The sequence below is a fragment of the Oncorhynchus masou genome, chromosome 30 (assembly GCF_036934945.1).
Source record: "Oncorhynchus masou masou isolate Uvic2021 chromosome 30, UVic_Omas_1.1, whole genome shotgun sequence".
In the NCBI taxonomy this organism is placed as follows: Eukaryota; Metazoa; Chordata; class Actinopteri; order Salmoniformes; family Salmonidae; genus Oncorhynchus; species Oncorhynchus masou.
In genome coordinates, this window is record NC_088241.1 from 31,304,256 (window position 1) to 31,322,718 (window position 18,463).

Genomic DNA, 18,463 nt, shown 5'->3' on the forward strand with positions numbered 1-18,463 from the left:
CCTATGAGTATCATTGGACAGACACCTATATTAATTGTGTGTCTTCTTTTTTGTATCATTGCTATGGATATACCACCAATAGAATCTGTAAACAACCAAGAATTGATACAGAAAGATAATGGTGGCAAGAGGCCAAGGGGTGTTAATCATCTACATAAAGGGGAGTGACCATGTGTGTTATCTGAAAGTGGAAACCTATAAAGCCTGAGGTCTATAACAAGAGAAGGCAGTTGTTCACTGGAATTGCTCGGCTTCTGTTACATTTGTAATAAAGTATTTTTGAATACTTTATATCTGAGAAATTCCATGGCATAGGCAAGTCAGTTAAGAACAAATTCTTATTTACAATAACGCCCTACCCCGGCCAAACCCAGATGACGCTGGGCCAAATTGTGCGCCTTCTCATATAAAATGTAAATAAAGAGATGGGAATCCATGCACCTGTGCATATTAGATGAGGATAGCCTGATGTGGGGACACAAACTCTGTGTTTGAATAAACCTTATACACCAGCCATTATTATTCAGCCTGGCTTAATGCCATATCCTGTCTAAAGGTCATTTTTTATGGCTTGACTTATAGAGGTTATGGGCTCATATGAAAGAGGAGGTAAAATAAATGACATCTAGGGTCAAAGGTCAAAATTTCAGGTAGTCAAGGTCAGGGTGTTGAGCTTGACTTATAGAGGTGGATCATAGCCTGTATGGATCATATTACTAATGACATGTGGATCAGACTAATAGCCCATGATAAATACTGGAAAAACTGTACTAGAGAAACTAGAAATATGGTCATGTGTCTGTTTTGGGAAACAACCTCTTTTTGTCTGGATCTCAAGCCAAATCAATAGCACCACCTTAATCCTTTCAAAACAGGGGAGGGAGAGATAGAAAGAGATTCTCCCTTCCCCAGCAGAAGCCCCATGAGTATCATGCTTTCAATGCATAAGCCTTCAGCTGATTCACTTTAACAAATGAGAACATTACATTCCCTCAAAATATCTCAAAAGTGAGCGTGTGTGCTATGGGTGGTGCGTGCCTACGTGCGTGGGTAGGTACTTGCGCGCGCGTGTGTGTTCACACCAGCGTCTGTGTGTTCCAAACACTTTAGAGCACTTCTAAAATACCTCGGGGAGGAATACAGCAAAAATATTACCATACTCCAATTAGGTAAAAGCTAATTATGACAATTTGAGAAAACGAGAGACTAAGAGAGAGAGAAGTACTCTGACTGTGTGTGAACAGCTTTGAGGTAAAGCCTGAGGCCTATTATAAGAAAGCCTCCATGCAGAACTCAGCAGCATCAACAGGCTTCCATTGTCAGCTGTGTCAGTGTAACATGATACCGTACCTAAACAAACAAAGACCCATATTAACCACCATTCTCCCTCTAATGCCTTCTCTCCTCTCTCCCCTGTGATCCGACTACCTCCATGCATAATCTGAGCCTAAACTGATTGTTAACTGCGCCATCTGACCAAACAGACAAAGGGAAAGACACAGGGCTTTTCTGTACTTTTTCCTTAAAAGGAAAAAAAAAGCAGGCCATTGTCACACACTGATCTGAGACAAACAAGCTACAGAGACTGGTTAACACCGGAGGTTGGTGGCACCTTAATTGAGGAGGACGGGCTCGTGGTTATGGAATATGGAGCGGAATAGGTGGAATGGTATCAAATAGATGGTTTCCATGTGATTATACGCCATTCCATTTGCTCCGTTCCAGCCATCCCCAAATATTTCCATACACTCAGGTGGGAATGATTCTGCCTACAAAATAATGAAAATAAAATCAAACACACAATCTTCCGTTTGTCCTTGTGGATCCATCCCTTTGTCAACAGCACCCTGTGGGCCGCAGGACAGGGGTGTTCCTGCATTCTTAGGTGCTTTGTGCTAAAGTGAGACACTACCACTATGCTGCCTCAGTTCCACCAGCCTACATCAAGGACCTGGCTTCTGTCCAGACAGAGACATGAGAGAAATATAGAGAGAGTGGGCCATTGGGGCACCTTCTGCTATTGATCATGAGCTTGTTGGAGGCATGCATGGCATGGTGTCTTATGAAAAGACCATGATTGAGTGTGTGCTTTATCGCTGCCTACATCTGTACATTACTGTTGATGGATAGATACAGGACACCAGATGCTCCCAGTTAGACCCTTTCTTTATTGCCTTGTGTCACTAATGAGCGGCTCATAAAGTTAAAGTTCGGACAGAGATATGGTCTGAAATCCTCCTGTGCTTCAGGCAAGACTACGACATTGAGAAAAGAAATTTACACTTTGTAATGTGTCATATGAACACACCAAGGACCAATATTTTCACACTACCTATACCCAATTCGAAAACCAAACTAACATGTGTCTTACATGTGTCAGCCAAGGGCAGAAAGGACACCTGGTCAATTGCACAACTGAATTCATTCAACCGAAATGTGTCTTCCGCATTTAACCCAACCCCTCTGATTCAGAGAGGTGTAGGGGGCTGCCTTAATCAAGGTCATCAGGGCCCGGGGAACAGGTGTTTTTGGGTGTTAACTGCCTTGCTTAAGGGCAGATTTTTTTTCACCTTGCCGGCTCGGGGTGTGAAACCAGCGACCTTTCAGTTCCTGTCCCAACGCTCTTAACCACTAGGTTACCTGCCGCTAGGCTACTCTGAATGATAGAGTGATGCCGAAGTTAGGAGGATTTTGGCAGGAGAGAGGGGCTCAAGATGAAGCCAATAAGCTGTATCTGACAGCCTGCATTTGTGAAATCAATAGACCTTCCTTTGTTCCATCTCCCATCAACACCTGGATGTGAATAAAGCTGCTTGTGCTCTCTCTGTTCTCACACTCCCTTCACTTATTTAATGCCCTTTCCCACTCCATTTATATTAAGCATCTCAATTCAACAAGTTGTACTTACAGTATAGTGTATATAACCAACCACAATAAATTTGAGGGTTGCAAACCAATCTCATGAGATGCTCCATTTCAAAAAAAGCCATTAAACAAATCTATTTCTAAAGTTTCTAGCATGTTTTCTCAGTCATACGTTGGCAAATCTAGCACACTACAAGTTACACATTGCCTTGAATTCGCCACTTTCCCATTCCCCGTCCTCAACCAGTTGGAGGTTGAGAGAGGTTACTCCCAGCTGGCACCTGGAGCCACCGAACCAGCCATGAACTGCCCATCACCTGCCACCGCCGGTTGTCACACTGGGTGGCACCCCCCCTTCCCCTGCACAGTCCCCAGTCCTCACCACCTCTTATAAAAGGAGAGGGAGTGAGAGGGATAGTGAGAGAGAGATGTAGATGGAGTGAGAGTTAATGGGATTTACAGAAGAATACATGCTAACAGCTGTGACAGGGCATGTGAAGGGTGAAATGGGGGGGGGGGTGATGACTGAGGTACAGGCTGAATCTCAGGAGGACTGACATGAAAAACAGTATTCTAAGGAGTTGTCCACTTAGTCGTGCAGCTTCAAGGGTAATGAACTACCAGGGACTCGCAGGCAATACCTGTGAGCCATTACACAAGGCAATACAAGAGCCACTACACTAGCCTGGTCCGAGATCTGTTTGTGCAGTCTTGCAGATTCCTATGGTCATTGCCATGCCAAATAACCATATGAGTTGGCTATACAGCATTAACAAATCTTGGGCCAAGCTCACTCCACACATCTCAAATCTTTCCATTGCACCCAATGCCTTAACATGTGGAGATGGAATTTCATAGAGGATACTGTATGTGTTTAGCAGTGCCCACAGGGACTGACCAAACCAGCCACCAAGAGGGACCAGGAATCCATGTGAAGCCTGCATCCATCACAGAGAAAGGCCTAAAGTAGCCGTTTTCTCATGAGTGTGTGTCGATTTCATATTTCACTGTGGTGGTATCTCAATACAGAATGTTAAAGGGCAGCTCTATAGCCCAGACAATGTCATAACATGATCTTGCAACACTGGGCCTTTCTATGACTTTACTGACCTGTACATACATAAGGGTGAGCCACTGCACTGATCACAGTCAAGAATCAGAATATATTCAATGACTTATAAAGGGAAAAAAACTGCAGTATAAAGGTTTACACGAAATAAGCCAATAAGCTAAAAAATAAACACATGCGAGAGTCTCTTCCCTCTACATAGGGGTGAGAAGTAGTAGCACTAGAAGCATACGTCTTGCAGACTCTATTTTTGCTGTTTCATGGAGATAAACATAGATCATGTGTATTTCAGATGAGGGATCTTTCCTCAGTGGTGTATAGTACTTAGTAAGTTGTTTTTTGAGTACCTGGACTTTACTATTTATATTTTTTTTAAATTTTACTTCGCTACATTCCTAAAGAAAATAATGTACTTTTTACTCAATAGATTTTCCCTGACACCAAAAGTACTAGTTATGCTTTATCAAGACAACATCCCTTGTCATCCCTACTGCCTCTGATCTGTTGGGACTCAAACGCAAATGCTTTATTTGTAAATTATGTCTGGGTGTTGGAGTGTTTCCCTGGCTATCCATAAATAAATAAAAACAAGAAGATTGGGCCGTCTGGCTCACTTAATGTAAGGAATTTGAAACTTTTTATAATTTTACATCTGATACTTAAGTTTTTTTTAGCAATTACATTTACTTTTGATACTTAAGTATATTTAAAACCAAATACTTTTACTGAAGTAGTATTGGTTGACTTTACTTGAGCCGTTTTCTGTTATGGTATCTTTATTTTTACTGGAGTATGACAATTACATTTTTCCACCACTGGTATTATTTTGGTTGTGAAGCAGATGGCAGTCAAATAACTAAACTCAGCAAAAGAAGAAAACGTCCCTTTTTCAGGACTCTGTCTTTCAAAGATAATTCGTAAAAATCCAAATAACTACACAGATGTTCATTATAAAGGGTTTAAACACTGTTTCCCATGCTTGTTCAATGAACCATAAACAATTAATGAACATGCACCTGTGGAACAGTCGTTAAGACACTACCAGCTAACCTGCTCATCTGCGTGAACGTACCTTAGCTATGTTGCAAGGAGGCATGAGGACTGCAGATGTGGCCAGGGCAATAAATTGCAATGTCCATACTGTGAAACACAATGTCTGTACAACTGCCCGAGTTACACCAGGAACGCACAATTCCTAAGTCAGTGCTCAGACTGTCCGCAATAGGCTGAGAGAGGCTGGACTGAGGGCTTGTAGGCCTGTTGTAATGCAGGTCCTCACCAGACATCACCGGCAACAACGTCGCCAATGGGCACAAACCCACCGTCGCTGGACTGGCAAAAAAAAATGCTCTTCACTGACGAGTCGCGGTTGTTTCAACAGGGGTTTCACTGTGTGCTACAGCGTTGATATTTACATCCTCCTCCCTCATGTGGTACCCTTCCTGCAGGCTCATCCTGACATGACCCTCCAGCATGACAGTGCCACCAGCCATACTGCACGTTCTGTGCGTGATTTCCTGCAAGACAGGAATGTTAGTGTTCTGCCATGGCCAGAGAAGTGCCTGGATCTCATCTCATTGAGCATGTCTGGGACCTGTTGGATCGGAGGGTGAGGGCTAGGGCCATTCCCCCCCAGAAATGTCTGTGAACTTGCAGGTGCCTTGGTGGAAGAGTGGGCTAACATCTCACAGCAATAACAGGCAAATCTGGTGCAGTCATTGAGGAGGAGATGCGCTGCAGTACTTAATGCAGCTGGTGGCCACACCAGATACTGACTGTTACTTTGATTTTGACCCCCACTTTGTTCAGGGACACATTATTCCATTTCTGTTCTCAGTTGTTGAATCTTATGTTCATTAAATATTTACACATGTTAAGTTTGCTGAAAATAAACGCAGTTGACAGTGTGAGGACGTTTCTTTTTTTGCTGAGTTTGTTTATTTTCTTGTCAATAATTGTAATATAATAAGCCGCACACTTTCAATATGTATGCATATATTCCCATAATTGTATTGAGTTCTCCACGATCTACAACTAACCCTATTTTAATGAGTTGTCTTTGAAAAGTACTACTTTGGACATCAGAGAGACTTGTCTGATTATTTCAGAGTATTAATTTAATCCCTAAAAACATTCCTTTTCTAAGGTATCATACTACATAGAAAGACTACCTTTGTCATACACAACTGCATTAATGTTAGCAAAGAGCTAACCTGGTCGTAGATGTCATACGTTTTCAGTGCTTGTGTGTCTATCTCAGGATATTCAGTCTTGATTTTAATAGAGAAGATTGGCAGAGATGAAATTCTTAAACATACTTTTAAGGCCACCGTCATTTGCAACCTCAAGGAGTTGATCTTCTTCCTGTACGGACATTTCAACTGAGACATTCACAAATGGGTCGCGGATCCATTCCTTCCCACTTTGTGGGTCTTTGGCAGTTGGGAAGTAAAACTCTAAAGCTAGGTGATCACACACCAGCTGGGAAAAAGACGGACCAGTCTCAGTCTCTCCCAAAATCCCTGCTAATGCTTGGAACATGTCAAATATGCCCTTGTCCACTCGCCGTCCCCACAGTTCCAGTTTGGATTTCAATGCAGCCACTTTATCCTGCCAACTTAAAGACAGTTGTCATTCTCCCTTGAAGTGACAGATTGAGTTCGTTGAGGTGGTTCAATACGTCGCACAGGAAAGCGAGTTTAGCGAGCCATTCCTCCTCATTGAAATGTGCTGCCAGTGGTGACTTTTTCTGAAAGAAATCTCTGCAGCAGCTCTCGTAACTCAAACACTGTGGCAAGCGATCTCCACGTAATATGCACAGGGGGCTTGGAGCGTGCGAGTCACTTGTCGCAATGAAGCCATATTTTAGGTAGGACTCTATTGAAAAATGTTTTTGTTTTTTTGCAGTCTTGGGCTCTGCGGTCTCTGCATTATCGACATCGTCGTTGGGCCTTTTATCTCCCTTACACCTTCCTGAAGAAGGTTTGTTTGTTTTTATTCATGTCAGCTAATGAAGCTAGCTAGTACAAAGTTGGTCGGGCAACCCAGTTTGAAAAATCCAGTTTGAAAAAAACCCAGTTCTGTTAGGAAAGCAAAGGCTAGCTTTTTCAAACTGCCCGTGTATATTGGTTCCTAACTTCCCTAAAAAGTTGCATATCGTGGGGGCTATTCGATGCTAATGCAGAACGCCACAGGATGTTTTTGTGCTGGTCAAGGGCAGTCAGGTCTGGAGTGAATAAAGGGCTATTTCTGTTCCTGGTTCTACTTTTTTTTATGGAGCATGCTTATTTAAGATGGTGAGGAAAGCACTTTTAAAGAATAACCAGGCATCCTCTGAAGATAGACGGGGGGGGCAGTCAAGTCACATATGGTGTCCAGGGCACAGCTGGCGTAAGAAGGTGGTCTATAGCAAGCGGCAACAGTGAGCAACTTGTTTCTGGAAAGGTGGATTTTTTTAAAGTAGAAGCTCAAATTGTTTGGGCACAGACCTGGATGGTACAGAACTCTGCAGGCTAACTCTGCCCCCTTTGACAGTTCTATCTTGTCGGAAAATGTTATAGTTATGGATGGAAATTTCAGTGTTGTCCGTGGTCTTCCTAAGCCAGGATTCAAACACGGATAGGACATCTTCGTTGGCATCGTGTGCTATAAAGCAGTGAATAAATAAAAAAACTTAGGGAGGAGGCTTCTAATGTTAACATGCATGAAACAAAGGCTTTTACGGTTACAGAAGTCAACAAATGAGAGTGCCTGGGGAATGGGAGTGGAGCTAGGCACTGCAGGGCCTGGATTAACCTCTACATCACCAGAGGAACAGAAGAGTAGAATAGGGGTACAGTAAAGACTAAGAACTGGTCGTCTAGTATGTTCGGAACAGAGAGTAAAAGGAGCAGGTTTCTGGGCACGGTAGAATAGATTCAAGGCATAATGTACAGACAAAGGTATGGTAGGATGTGAATACAGTGGCGGTAAACCTATGCATTGCGTGACGATGAGAGAGATAATGTCTTGAGAAACATCATTTAAACCAGGTGAAGTAACCGCATGTGTGGGAGGTGGAACTAAAGGGTTAGCTAAGGAATATTGAGCAGGGCTAGAGGCTCTACAGTGAATTAAGGCACTAACCAAAACAGCAATGGACAAGGCATATTGACATTAGGGAGAGGAATGCGTAGCCGAGTGATCATAGAGGTCCAGTGAGTAGCTTGGAGGGCTGGAGACGCGGCCATTCAGACAGCTAGCGGGCCGAGGGATGTCGGGATGGAAGAAATCTGTTGTAGCCCCCTCGTGTGGTTAATGCGGCAGACCAGTGTAGTAAAAGGGTCCGGGCCAATTGGCAAAATAGGTATATTGATGTGCCTCTTCAGTTAACAGTCCGATATGCTCTAGATAACTAGCGGGCCGCGGCTAACAGGCTAGCAGATGGGCATTCAGGGGACATCGCGATGCAGGAGCCTGTTGAAAAAAAGACCTCGGGCAGATTACGTCGGTAGTCCAGTCGTGATGGATCGGTGGGGCTCCATATCGGCAGTAAAAGGGGTCCAGGCCAATTGGCAAAATAGGTATTGTAGCCAGAGGAGTGGCTGATGGACCTCTTCAGCTAGCCGGGAGATGGGCCTAGCATAGGCTAGCTTCAGGTTAACTGGTGCTTACTTCATGACAGAGACATTAGCCAGGAGTGGCCACTTGGATAGCAGATAGCTAGCTGCGATGATCCAGGTGTAAAGGTTCAGAGCTTGCGGTAGGAATCCGGAGATATGGAGAAAAATAAGTCCGATATGCTCTGGTTTGAATTGCGCTGTGCAGACTGGCAAGAGCTGTCCGGGCTAAATGTTAATAACTGATGACCGCTAGCAGTGGCTAGCTGACCACTAGCTAGTAGCTAGCTAGCTAGCTGGCTTGCTACGGTTGGGGGTTCCAGTTCTCAAGTAAAGAAAATAGTAGATCCATACCACATTGGGTGAGGCGGATTGCAGGAGAGTATGTTGAAGTTGAGAAAAATATATGCAAAGAAAAAAGATAAAAGATATATACACGGGACAAGACAAAGGCTTTATACACGTCAGCAACGGCTGTGGCTCAAATAGCTGAATCCACTCATTTGAATGGATGTCCACATACTTTTGTATATATAGTGTAGGTGTTCCTCCAGGTGGGAGAGGGAAGTGTAATAGAGATTGCGTCATCTGTGGAGGCTGTATGCAAATTGGAATGGGTCCAGGGTGGTTGGGATGATGGTGTTTATGTGAGCCATTACCAGCCTTTCATGGCTACAGATTTGAGTGTTATGAGGTGATAGTCATTTAGAGAGTCATCTTGGCGTTCTTGGGCACATAGCCTATGGTGGTCTGTTTGAAACATGTAGGTATTACAGGCTGGGTCGGGGAAAGGTTGAAAATGACAGTGTAGACACTTGCCAGCTGGTCAGCACATGTTCTCAAATCAAAGCATGATTTTCCCTCAGCAGTCTGCATATTTCAATTAGATATGAGGCTTTAAAACGGAACTCAACACAAAACATCGGTAAAGCTGTATCCACATTTACACGTTGGAATGCAATTTCGGGAATTGAATGTCCAGAAATGTTCATCCAGAATTAGAGTACCAAAAAATACGAATAGGTTATCATGACAGGGTAGCAGACGCACTGTTTGAATAGTCTACTGAAATATTGGCTATAAACGATTAGGCGAATTTACAAATAACATACCCTAGACTACCATGTTTAAAGGGACGGGTAAAGTTATAACAAAAAGCGGGAATGTGAGGTGGACTCTGATCTGTTAAGCAGAGGGTCAAGTCTTTCAGAACAGTGAGCTACAAAACAAGCACTATCCCCCAATCCGAAGCAATCTAATGAAACACATTTTCATAAAAGCCCCTTATCTCGCACCTGGACAATTCAGTAAACCCTCTTCATTATACAATATATCGAGCGTTCCATTGAATAGCCTTCAGTCGCCTATGAATAAAGTTAACTGCGGAAAACATACTGCGACATATTTCACACCCCTTTTCAGGATCAATATATCGATGCAAAACTCTCCACGGTGGATGCATCGCTTCCCAAGTGCGCAGTGACTTGAAAACAGGAAGAAAGGGCTCTTTACCTGTTGGTCCCTCTATGCCTTCGGCGTAGATTTGAACGGCCAGGATCAGTAGAAATGCACAGTTGTTCATTGTGCTGTTTTAGTCCAGTTTGGAATAGATGCAGAAATAATTTCAGTGACTCCGCGAGGACCGATGTGCAAACTGTTTTCTCCAGCCTATCGATTCCCTAATTCTTTCTGAAACGTAGTTACGAGACAGCAGCAGTAGTGCAAGACGTGCTAACTAATAAACAGTAAAGCACATGTTCACTCTTCCGCCAAGCACACGTTCGGTCTCGATATGTGTGTGATTTAAAATATGCGACGGACGCCTCCAAGTGGCACAATCTTGCAACTATTCTGGCGTCTAAAGGTTTTTCTGAGGTAAGACTGAACTCGCTACATGTCTCTCACTCTCTGTGTGTGTATGTGCCTCACCAAGCCATTCACATACATCCACCTAGTCTCTTGCAATAGCCTAGTCTCCATCAAAACTGATTGGTTCTGGGTGCTGAGGTTATCCACCTGACGATCTCCCAAAATATGTCACACCAGATCCACCCTGACCAGTGGCTCAAAGTAGCCTCAACAATGGATTCACTGGTGGCTTTATGATCAAAGGTGAGATGAGCATATCTGCAACAATGGAACAGTCTGTCAGTCTATCTGCAGAATGGGAAACAGATTGATTATCCTAACAGCTTCACAGGTTGAGTTGATAAGGCAAATATTTTTAGCACACGACAAAAGACCAGGTACTTTTTGAGCCATGAATAGGAGTACTTGTGCGGAGCCGACCACTTTGGCTGGCTGCTATGTCATAACTGAGGGAGTAGAAGGGACATAGATATCCAAATGTTAATCCATCCATCAATGTAAATGTATAGCTCAGTCTCTGACATTGTACTGTGTAGGCTATGGGTATGTGTGACTTGTTCAGAGGTGCATATCTCTACTCCATAAAGGATGCACACAGATAAAAAATACACCTTATCGAACAGCGGGGACTGTGAAGAGACACAGGCACAGATAGACGCACAGACACACACGTACACATGGATTTTTTTGTTGTTGTAGATATATGGAATTAGAGGGCACACAATGTGTTGTGTAACGTAACGTTTTTATTTGAATATAACTGCCTTTATTTTGCTGGACACCAGGAAGAGACGAGAAAATACAAATTAGAGACTTTAACAGATCAGCTAATGGGGATCCATAATAAATCAAAAATACAAATACATTAGTTTATGGGAGAACCTCAATTGCATACTCCTCAAGTCCTCTCTCCTTGCCTCCTTCTCAAAATCCATTGGAGGAGAAGGTCAGAGGGGAGGGACTTTCTCTTCCAATATGTTTTGAGAGAGGATGCGAGAAGTATGCAATTGAGATTCTTCCAATGTGTTGTTCTGAAGAAGAAGATTCCTGCATGTTACTGACCTGTTAAAGTCTCTAATTGAAGTATTTTCTCTTGTCTGGTCTGTTTTCTGATTGAAAATCATTGTTACATGTTCCATCAGGCATTTTAGTACTTAGCTAATCCTGCCATACAGGTTAAGGACACTTAAATTAGGACGCTTGGTCTGTCACTCTTACTGGTCATTCACCTGACATCCATTTTCAAACATGTCATTGATTCAACACAAAGCCATGGACACTGATCATTTTGTGAGTTTAATGTACCATTAAGTCAGCCATGATGGCCCGTTTAGATTAGTTCATTTGCCAGCCGACTTGTTTGCTGCCATGTGATTGCTTACAGCAATATGCATTAAGACATTGCAATGTGATTTACTTATTCCATGATTTATTTCATGAATTGCCAGATACTGTCACATATAAATGGTGTCCTCACATATTTATGCTGGAATTATATGGGCCTTGTGACTCATAATTCAACTTAAATATTTTAGGAAGCTGCAAAGTGCTGACAAGGCAACAGCATCCCAATGGGCACACCACATCATTTCAAAGTGGTAGTTTTTGGTAGAGAAGTTGATCAATGAGATTGAAATCTTTATTTACAAAAGACAGTAAACAGTTATTTAATTTCAGTACTATCGAGTTTATAAACTGTACTCGACTAATAATCAACTACATTTAAATATTGGAATGAGGTTGAGAACACATTGTGAACTGATTTGACCAAAACGCATCATTAATTCAACAAGGATTATTGCCAATCCATGAAGTGTGTTGATTATATGTTTAGAAGTAGTTGCCATTTTGTGATGTAAGCTTTTTTACATTAAATAAGGATAAGAGCAAAGAATAGGAAAACAAACTGTATCAACCAGGACCTGCACACTCTTGAAAAGTACCCTGATACAGTATGTACACTGAACAAAAATATAAACACAACATGCAACAATTTAAAATGTTTTACTGAGTTACAGTTCATATAAAGATATCTGTCAATTGAAATAAATGCATTAGGCCCTAATCTATGGATATCACATGACTGGGAATACAGATATGCAACTATTGGTCGAAGATACCTTAAAAAATAAGTAGGGATCGGGGATCAGAAAACCAGTCAGTGTCTGGTGTGACCATCATTTGCCTCATGCAGCGCAACACATCTGGCATCCCTTTGCCTTGACAGTTTTTCACACTCTTGGCATTCTCTCAACCAGCTTCACCTGTAATTCTTTCCCAATAGTCTTGAAAGAGTTCCCATATATGCTGAGCACTTGTTGGCTGCTTTTCCTTCACTCTGTGGTACAACTTATCCCAAACCATCTCAATTGGGTTGAGGTCGGGTGATTGGAGGCCAGGTCAACTGATGCAGTACTCCATCACTCTCCTTCTGGGACAAATAGCCCTTACACAGCCTGGAGGTGTGTTGGGTCATTGTCCTGTTGAAAAACAAATGATAGTCCTAAGCGCAAACCAGATGGGATGGCGTATCCCTGCAGAATGCTTTGGTAGCCATGCTGGTGCCTTTAAATTCCTTGAATTCTAAATAAATCACAGATAGTGTCACCGGCAAAGCACCCTCAAACCATCACACCTCCTCCTCCGTGCTTCACTGTGGGGACATCGTCTCCGACTGTGGCCCCCAATTCACATCACAGGTATGGAGAGTCTTTATGGAGACACTCGGGGTCATGATCAGCCTCATTTCTGGGTATAGGCCTAAGTCAAACAGGCAGGTGGAGAGCATGAACCAGGAGCTGGGGAGGTTCCTGAGGAGTCATTCTGAAACTAACTGCACCTCTTTGTGAAGTTTTTCAGTCATTTCAGTTGGTGTAGTAGCAGACGTGTTGAGTCATCCCCATACATAGACACATGACTTTACTAAAAGCCAGAGGCATGTCATTATTAAAAATTGAAAAAAGTAAGGGGCCTATTCAGCTGACCCGGGGAATTCCTGATTCTACCTGGATTATGTTGGAGAGGCTGCCATTAAAGAACACCCTCTGTGTTTTGTAAGACAGGTAAATATTTATCCACAATCTAGCAGAGGTTGTAAAGCCATAACACATACAGCGGGACAAAAAAGTATTTAGTCAGCCACCAATTGTGCAAGTTCTCCCACTTAAAAAGATGAGAGGCCTATAATTTTCATCATAGGTACACTTCAACCATGACAGAGGAAATGGAAGACATACAAGACCACTGATAATCTCTCTCGATCTGGGGCTCCAAGCAAGATCTCAACCCGTGGGGTCAAAATGATCACAAGAACGGTGAGCAAAAATCCCAGAACCACACGGGGGGACCTAGTGAATGACCTGCAGAAAGCTGGGACCAAAGTAACAAAGCCTACCATCAGTAACACACTACGCCACCAGGGACTTGAATCCTGCAGTGCCAGACGTGTCCCCCTGCTTAAGCCAGTACATATCCAGGCCCGCCTGAAGTTTGCTAGAGAGCATTTGGATGATCCAGAAGAAGATTGGGAGAATGTCATATGGTCAGATGAAACCAAAATATAACTTTTTGGTAAAAACTCAACTCATCGTGTTTGGAGGACAAAGAATGCTGAGTTGCATCCAAAGAACACCATACCTACTGTGAAGCATGGGGGTGGAAATGTCATGCTTTGGGGCTGTTAGAAGCATTTCAAGGTCCTGGAGTTGCCTAGCCAGTCTCCAGATCTCAACCTCATAGAAAATCTTTGGAGGGAGTTGAAAGTCCGTGTTGCCCAGCAACAGCCCCAAAACATCACTGCTCTAGAGGAGATCTGCATGGAGGAATGGGCCAAAATACCAGCAACAGTGTGTGAAAACCTTGTGAAAACGTACAGAAATTGTTTGACCTCTGTCATTGCCAACAAAGAGTATATAACAAAGTATTGAGATAAACTTTTGTTATTGACCAAATACTTATTTTCCACCATAATTTGCAAATAAATTCATTAAAAATCCTACTTCATTAAAAATCCTATTTTCTAGATTTTTTTTCTCATTTTGTCTGTCATAGTTGAAGTGTACCTATGATGGAAATTACAGGCCTCTCTCTTTATAAGTGGGAGAACTTGCACAATTGGTGGCTGACTAAATACTTTTTTTGCCCCACTGTACATTATTGTTAAGTTCAGAGTCACTTAGAAATGTCCTTGTTTTTGAAAAAAAGCACATTTTTGTTAATGTTGGAAATGACTATTGTAGCTGGAAACGTCTGCGTTTTTAATGGAATATCTACATAGGCGTACAGAGACCCATTATCAGCAACCATCACTCCTGTGTTCCAATGGCATGTTGTGTTAGCTAATCCAAGTTGATCATTTTGTAAATAACATCTGGTGCATGAAATGTAATATTAAGGAAGTCTCAAGGTTTTGCTCGCCAGCGGTCGAGTATTTCATGATAAGCTATATTCCCCTTGGTTGAGAGCTTCAAGTTCCTTGGCGTCCACATCACCAACAAACTGACATGGTCCAAGCACACCAATACAGTTGTGGAGAGGGAACAACAAAACCTATTCCCTTTCAGGAGACTCAGATCCTCAAAAGGTTTTACAGCTGCACCATCGAGATTATCCTGACGGGTTGCATCACTGCCTGGTATGGCAGCTGCTCGGCCTCCGACCGCAAGGCACTACAGTGGATAGTGCGTACAGCTCAGTACATCACCGGGGCCAAGCTTCCTGCCACCCATTTCCTCTATACCAGGCAGTGTCAGAGGAAGACTTTAGCCACACTAGGCATAGACTGTTTTCTCTGCCACCGCATGGCAAGTGGTACCGGAGCGCCAAGTTTAGGTCCAAGAGGCTCCTAAACAGCTTCTACCCCAAAGCCATAAGACTCCTGAACATCTAATCAAATGGCTACCCAGATTATTTGCATTGCCCACCCCCCTGGAACGCTGCTGCTACTCTGTTATTATCTATGCATAGTCACTTTAATAACTCTACCTATATGTACATATTACCTCAATTACCTCGATACTGGTGCCCCCGCACATTGTCTCTGTATCGGTATGTGACAAATGAGATTTGATTTGAACATAGTTTGGACGTCATTAAACACTGTGGCCCCAGAACGCCCAATTGGATCAAACCACCATTTGCAGGCTGTTTCATCATTCATTTTGTTGTCCCGCCTGAACATTAGATGCTGGATTGGGTTAAACATGGTAAACAGACGCACACCCCTGTTGACAACGACAGCTCTGGGCCTGCAAGGGGAGCTTCCATCCCAGTCTCTAATGTAGTTAGCCAGGGATGGCAGATGAGCGATGGATTATTCTGCAAATGATTCAATTTAACCAAAGGAGCAAAGTGAATGTCAAACTAACATCTGGAATCACACCTGGGTGATGTATGGCAGCCATTTTGCACCTTAATAGCCCACCACACCACAAATTGACTTGGTCACTTTGAAACCGGAGGGTAATTTGCCACACAGAGTTGGGGGATGGGATAATATGCTGCCCGAATCCAATACAAGGATAGGTGAACAGATGGACACTGACAGCGTGGATGTGTTAAGTGGTCAACTAGACCAGCATCTGCCACTATCAACCCTCTGTAAACAAACACATCTGGAGAACCAAACAGATTAGCTTTAGCCTTTAATCAAGAAAGGTTATGATTCCAATCCTCAAGGAAACAAAAGTAATACTCTACTTCTATGACCCAACAGACTCAAAAGTCCCCCACCTTCCCAATCCCTAGACAGTGTTTTAATTGTCAGTTTGAGAATGCTTTCCTCAACTTAATAAAGAGCCATATTCAGATCAGAGAGATCCCACAGCAGCAGCAGGCGGTCACTTAAGCTGAGCCCTGATGAATAGGGTAGTGATTGGGGGGTTGTATTCAAATCTACAGCACCTCTGAGGGGGAAGGGGGAATCAGGAAATCCAGACAGCTCCGGTCTCTGTGTAATATACAGTATGCTACAGGTTCCATTGGGAAACACTGAATTAGGTTACATCAATGTCACAGGGCTAAACCATTTCAAAAACATCATGACATTAGACCTGTGTAGGTAGTGTAGTGCTGTTCACATAATCCATACATCCACACACTTTACTCCATTTTTTGTTTACAGTCGGGAAAGGCTTACCGACTAGTGGCCGCTGTTTTTTGACAGATCACCATAGTCTGCATGGACATTGTCTGGGACACTCATTGAGAGAAGTCCAGTTGCAGACCTCATCTCTCAGGCCCCTCGCTATACTGCTACCTACTAGAGAGCTCATCTCTCAGGCCCCCTCATCTCTCAGGCCCCTCTCCCTGAACTATCTACACGTCAGACAGGAGTCAAGAGCCAATAGGAAGAGAAGCCTCCAGGAGCCAAATGATAGTGGGGGTTCGTTTTCCTTGGGAGGTTCGTAACTGATGCGCCTGAGAGATGAGAGCGACAGTGTGTGATTGCGGTCCGCAATTTGGGGCGTTCCTGCATGTGGGCGTTCCTGCTGCTGAAGGAACATCCCTCTCGAACATCCCATAGGTCCATCTGAAAAAAGGTGTGACACTCATATCTAAGGATCCATAACAAGTGACAATCTATTCTTCGAGCTATGTGTGTACTAGCTAGGTCAGGGATGGGCAACTTTTATTTGTATTTTTTGGGAACAGTTGGGGTCTCAACTTACTGTTGCGAATTAGAATAGAATACACAAGGTGCAATTTCAAAATTTGGTTGTGATTCATCAGTTTTTCTCTTATGTCAGTCACTGATAGGCAATTAGCCCATGTCAGCTAACATTTTTTAGATTACTAAGTTAGCTGGCTGATAAACTATCTAAACTTGTTATCATGGTCGAAGTAAAGTGCATCCTTGTAGCTGTGTGGGCTAATATAGTCAAAATGTTTGCCTTGGGGTGAAAGTTGAGCAAATGTAAGTGTTTTCTTTGCATTATCGCTGGGATATGAGGTGGAAACAGAGCCTGGCCTAAGTTAAAAGTGTTTTTAAAAAGTACAAAGTGCTAGTCAGGTATTAAGCCAGTGTTAAATATGCTTTATATTATTAAAACACAAAAAAAATGGATTGTGTGATTGTGCTGATTTGTGTTTGGGAAATAAAGATAGACAGTGTTTTAAAACAGTAGTGGTAATATTTAATTCAGTACAGAAATAGGCAGCTTAACTTACCCACTTAACTATAATATTTAATGATTCTGATTATTTCCAGGGATGCACAACATCCTGAAATATATGTAGATATCTTTGTTAGAAAGACTACAATATTTCCCTAAACAGGGTAATGCTGAATGTAAAAAAATGTCTCAACTTAGCATACTCTCCCTAATCTTTAAGTATTTCAATGTCCTTGATGATGAAGACCATGGGTAATTAAAGTATTATGGGCACTGCAGTAATAAACACCATGTGAAAATGTACTGTACGTAAAAAAAAAAATCTGAAATGTCTGTGTGGAGTTACACATGACATGGCGAAGTTCACCTTCTTGTTCTCTTCCACATGGACACACTCTCTTGCTCGTTCACTATTTTCTTTTAACTGTTTTCGTTACGGTTCTCTCTTCTCTCACTAGGTTTTATGTTATTTTAATGCCCTCTTCTTGCCATTATGCAACCGTTCCTTCCGTACCTTCATTCTCCTGTCCCTCCCCTGCTCCTCCTCCTCCTCCTCCCCCTCTTTCTCCATCACTGATTGAGACCCCACTGTTCCCAGCCTAGTGTGTCTGAATCTCTGGAGTGTCCAGTAGTACCCCCTGCTGCACAAGTACTATCCTCTCCTCCCCTAGCCTTTGGCTCTCCATGTCCCCAGACTCCTGCTCCCTCTCCTGGGTTAGATGAAGCACCTGTAGAGGGGTCCCCAGCCCTGACTCTGTGGTAGTGTTGAGCACAGTCACCCTGTAGGCTGCATGGAGAGCCACAGACCCGGCCCTGCCTCTCTTTCCTGCAGAGGTGTTGCCAGTGGTGTAGTGGTTGAAGAGCCAGTGGGGAGTTCGGACAGTGTGGCTACAGGCAGATCAGCCACAGTGAGAGGCGGACCCACTTGGGATGTGGTGATGCGGGATAAG

General features: G+C 43.1%; 1 protein-coding gene across 1 annotated transcript in view; it reads right to left on the bottom strand.

Annotated features, from left to right (window-relative positions):
• The window catches only part of LOC135522520 (receptor-type tyrosine-protein phosphatase U-like), a 320,589-nt gene extending 310,303 nt beyond the window's left edge, over positions 1–10,286 (bottom strand). The window contains exon 1 of the mRNA XM_064948847.1: positions 10,045–10,286. Within this exon, the coding sequence (XP_064804919.1) occupies positions 10,045–10,114 (70 nt within the window). The 5' untranslated portion in view covers positions 10,115–10,286. The remainder of the gene's footprint in view (positions 1–10,044) is intronic.
• Between the last annotated feature and the right edge of the window lie 8,177 nt (positions 10,287–18,463).